The 3023-nt window shown below is 38.4% G+C and overlaps 1 protein-coding gene across 2 annotated transcripts in view; it reads left to right on the plus strand.

Moving 5' to 3' along the window:
* atrip (ATR interacting protein) overlaps positions 1 to 2501 on the plus strand; it is a 10349-nt gene extending 7848 nt beyond the window's left edge. For both annotated transcript variants that reach the window (XM_008409140.2, XM_008409139.2), the window contains 6 exons: positions 420 to 556; positions 706 to 797; positions 1086 to 1169; positions 1246 to 1318; positions 1403 to 1594; positions 1912 to 2501. In XM_008409140.2, the coding sequence (XP_008407362.1) occupies positions 420 to 556; positions 706 to 797; positions 1086 to 1169; positions 1246 to 1318; positions 1403 to 1594; positions 1912 to 1985 (652 nt within the window). In that variant the 3' untranslated portion in view covers positions 1986 to 2501. The remainder of the gene's footprint in view (positions 1 to 419; positions 557 to 705; positions 798 to 1085; positions 1170 to 1245; positions 1319 to 1402; positions 1595 to 1911) is intronic.
* Positions 2502 to 3023: the final 522 nt, after the last annotated feature.

The following is a 3023-nucleotide window of genomic DNA, read 5'->3' on the forward strand; positions in this document are numbered from 1 at the left end:
ATCCAACTTGCGTCTCTGTCCACACCAACAGTCTGAGTGTTCGCTAGTTCAGCCAAGTCCGTCACAAATTTGTTGATAAGCCAGGAATCCGCAAGCTCCAAACAGCARAAATCCTGTTTTGAATAAATCCAGGGTGAATCCTGCCGGGTTTGTCCCTGCAGGACAAGAGGGCTCTCTGCTGTGTCCAGTCTTCTCATCGAGAAAATTTGATCAATTTGAAACCGGTTGACCAGATCCATAATTAGTAGATTTGGAGGATGTGCAAAGAAAGGCTCCAAAAATATAGAAAAAGACAAGACAAAAACAGAGCAAGCAGGGCAGGCATGGGCAGGGAGGGAGCAGAGACAAAAAGTGTCCGCCTGCACCGAGAGCAAGAGAGGAATCAATGATGTATATGACTTCCTTTTTTTGTATTTTAGGCTCCAGTGTGTGTTGCAGGTGGTATGTCTGTGTTTAGCACAAGACACCAGGGTGCAGACGGTTTCAGAGTGTGTGTCTGTTCTCACAGCCATGTCTGACCATCCCACTCTGGCCAAGCAGCTCTGTTCCCAACACGGTGAGAAAAATCCTCTGACTTCAACTCTGATGTAATTTGATAGCACTTACTCACTCTGGAACCACTGATTTTTATTTTGTTTAAAAAAAAAACAAATATTTCTTGTTAAATAGTTTATTTTTCTTTTTTTCGTCTCTATTTTGCTGCAGATACTTGTATTTTTCTTAAGTTGTTCCATTTGATCCGGACCAGACCAGATACACTATCTACACACGCCGATTGGATTTTGCTGGACCTGCAGGTAACATCAACTGATTTATTTTTCCATATGAATGTGGGAAGTATTTAGCAGTAAATACCACAATACTGGTAAACTATAGATATCATATAATTTTGGAAAATCTGAAATCATGGCTCTTTCCTTCAGTTTTTTTCTGACTCTTGTGAAAGCATCTTCCATGTTTTCATCTGTGAATTGCACGCTCAACTTTGATATTTTTTGACACAAAAAGTGAACTATGTAAGAACAGAGAACGCTGGAAAAGTAAATACATTTGGGATTCACTGTGTTTTCGCTGTTGCACCCCAGGTTGTGCGTTTGTTGAGCCGAGTGACTCAGAGAACAGAGAACTGGACAAGCAGCAAGCCAAGCCCCTGCCAGTGTTACAGTGAGGTAGATATCTCTCACCTTGACTTCTGTTTCTTGTTGAAAAWTTTCTTACCACACAATTTTCTGTGTTTCTTCACAGTTGGTTCAGGCGGTTGTAATCATTTTCCATCGTCAGTGGTTGGATATTCGCGGCTCTCAAGAGCAAACCTCTGGTAAATTGGGGGAAAACAATAAGAATGGGACTCTCTTGAACATGCAATAAATCCTGATTGGCTTTTTTCTTTTTTTTCTTTYAGCATCTAGCTCRTCTTGTTGGAGCGGCCCAGCTGCATCACTTCTCAGAGAGTCTCTGCTGCTTCTACATTGGCTGCTGCTGCATCACACGAGCTTCTCTGAAAGCTGCCGGCCGGTGTTGCACATGTATGACCAGATGATCCCTGCTGTGCGTGAAACATTGAGCAAGATCTCTGATCTGAGTGACAGTGAAGGTATCTGTACACAAAACATGAATAATCTTCCATCTTATAAGAGTATCTTAGCACTCCACCAGTGTCCTTAGCACTCCACCAAGTGTCCTTAGCACTCCACCAGGAATTGAATATTTGGAAGATCACTGGTTTCCCTGTTCATTAAATAACTAGACAGTATCTTGTTAATGTACAAATTGATTTTTAGCAAACTAAGCACCAATTTCCTTTGGGTGATAATCATTAAAAACACATCCAGTTATATTTGAAAATCATTGAATCAGTCTTTGATTAGYAATGGCTGTTTGTGTTTTACCTGGGTTGTTTCTGTTCGTCAGAGCTGGCCTTGGAGGAGATCTGCCGCTCCGACGCCGATGACACCGATGATATGGACACTGACAACGCCTCGTAGCCTGCTGCTGCTGCTGCTGCTGCTGCTGCTGCTGCTGAAATATGAAGGACCGCTTACAGGCTGATCAAATAATTCAGAATAAGATCAGGTCAGAACAGAAACTTTCTGTTAAGCACTTATCTGATGGAAACACAACAAAAATGATGGATCAGAGCTGAGCTTTGACTGAAGTATCAAAGAATCATTTTTGCTTTTTGATGGATTTAATAAAAAAATGAAATGAATGAATCAAAGCTTTCAGTGAGCATTGTCARCTGTTTTCTGTTTTACTTTAATAACAAGGCCTCACTAATTCCTGTAACAAGTTAAATATTGCACAACTTTTAAAACTGTCACAAACAGAAAATGAAAATCTTTATTTGGATGTTCTTGGGATGTCCTAAAGATTTAAATGACACAAATACATTAATCAACTTTGCATATTTTCCTCTGAATTGCTGTCGAACTGTTTTCATTTACCGGAATTCATTACTTCCCAGATTATGGCAAAATGAATGAACATTTTTTCAAACTCAATTTTCTGTTTTATTTGAGTTTTTTTGTTTGTTTGTTTGTTTGTTTTTTGGAGTGTAAAATGTTGAAATTTTGCACATCCAGCAATAAAGTTGCTTGGTAACTTTTTCCCCTGAACGATCAGGAAATTTAAGAAAATTGACAAACTTGGGATGAGGACATTGAACTATTTTTAACAGCCTTTTTTTAGTAACTAGCACTGCTTTACTGGTTTTATTTTTTTCAAATTGTAAATATTCTTACATTCTTCTTCCCAGTGGCTGCAAAATCATTTATTAATGGAGATACATTTAAGCTGCTACAATCATATGTGAGGAAGCTCTGTACTGTTCTTAAGTATTCTTACTTATTACTGCAGTTAATCCAGTATAATTTCCTCTGCTAAAAATGTTTGCAGAAAATACATAATTGTATATAGCAAATCTTGATGCCAAGCGATGTTTTATCTGCCAAATTGAGAAAAACACATGTATTCAAATCACATATATATGAAGTTTAGGAAAATACACTTCATATATATATACA

This window comes from Poecilia reticulata, linkage group LG5 (assembly GCF_000633615.1).
Source record: "Poecilia reticulata strain Guanapo linkage group LG5, Guppy_female_1.0+MT, whole genome shotgun sequence".
NCBI classification, from domain to species: Eukaryota; Metazoa; Chordata; class Actinopteri; order Cyprinodontiformes; family Poeciliidae; genus Poecilia; species Poecilia reticulata.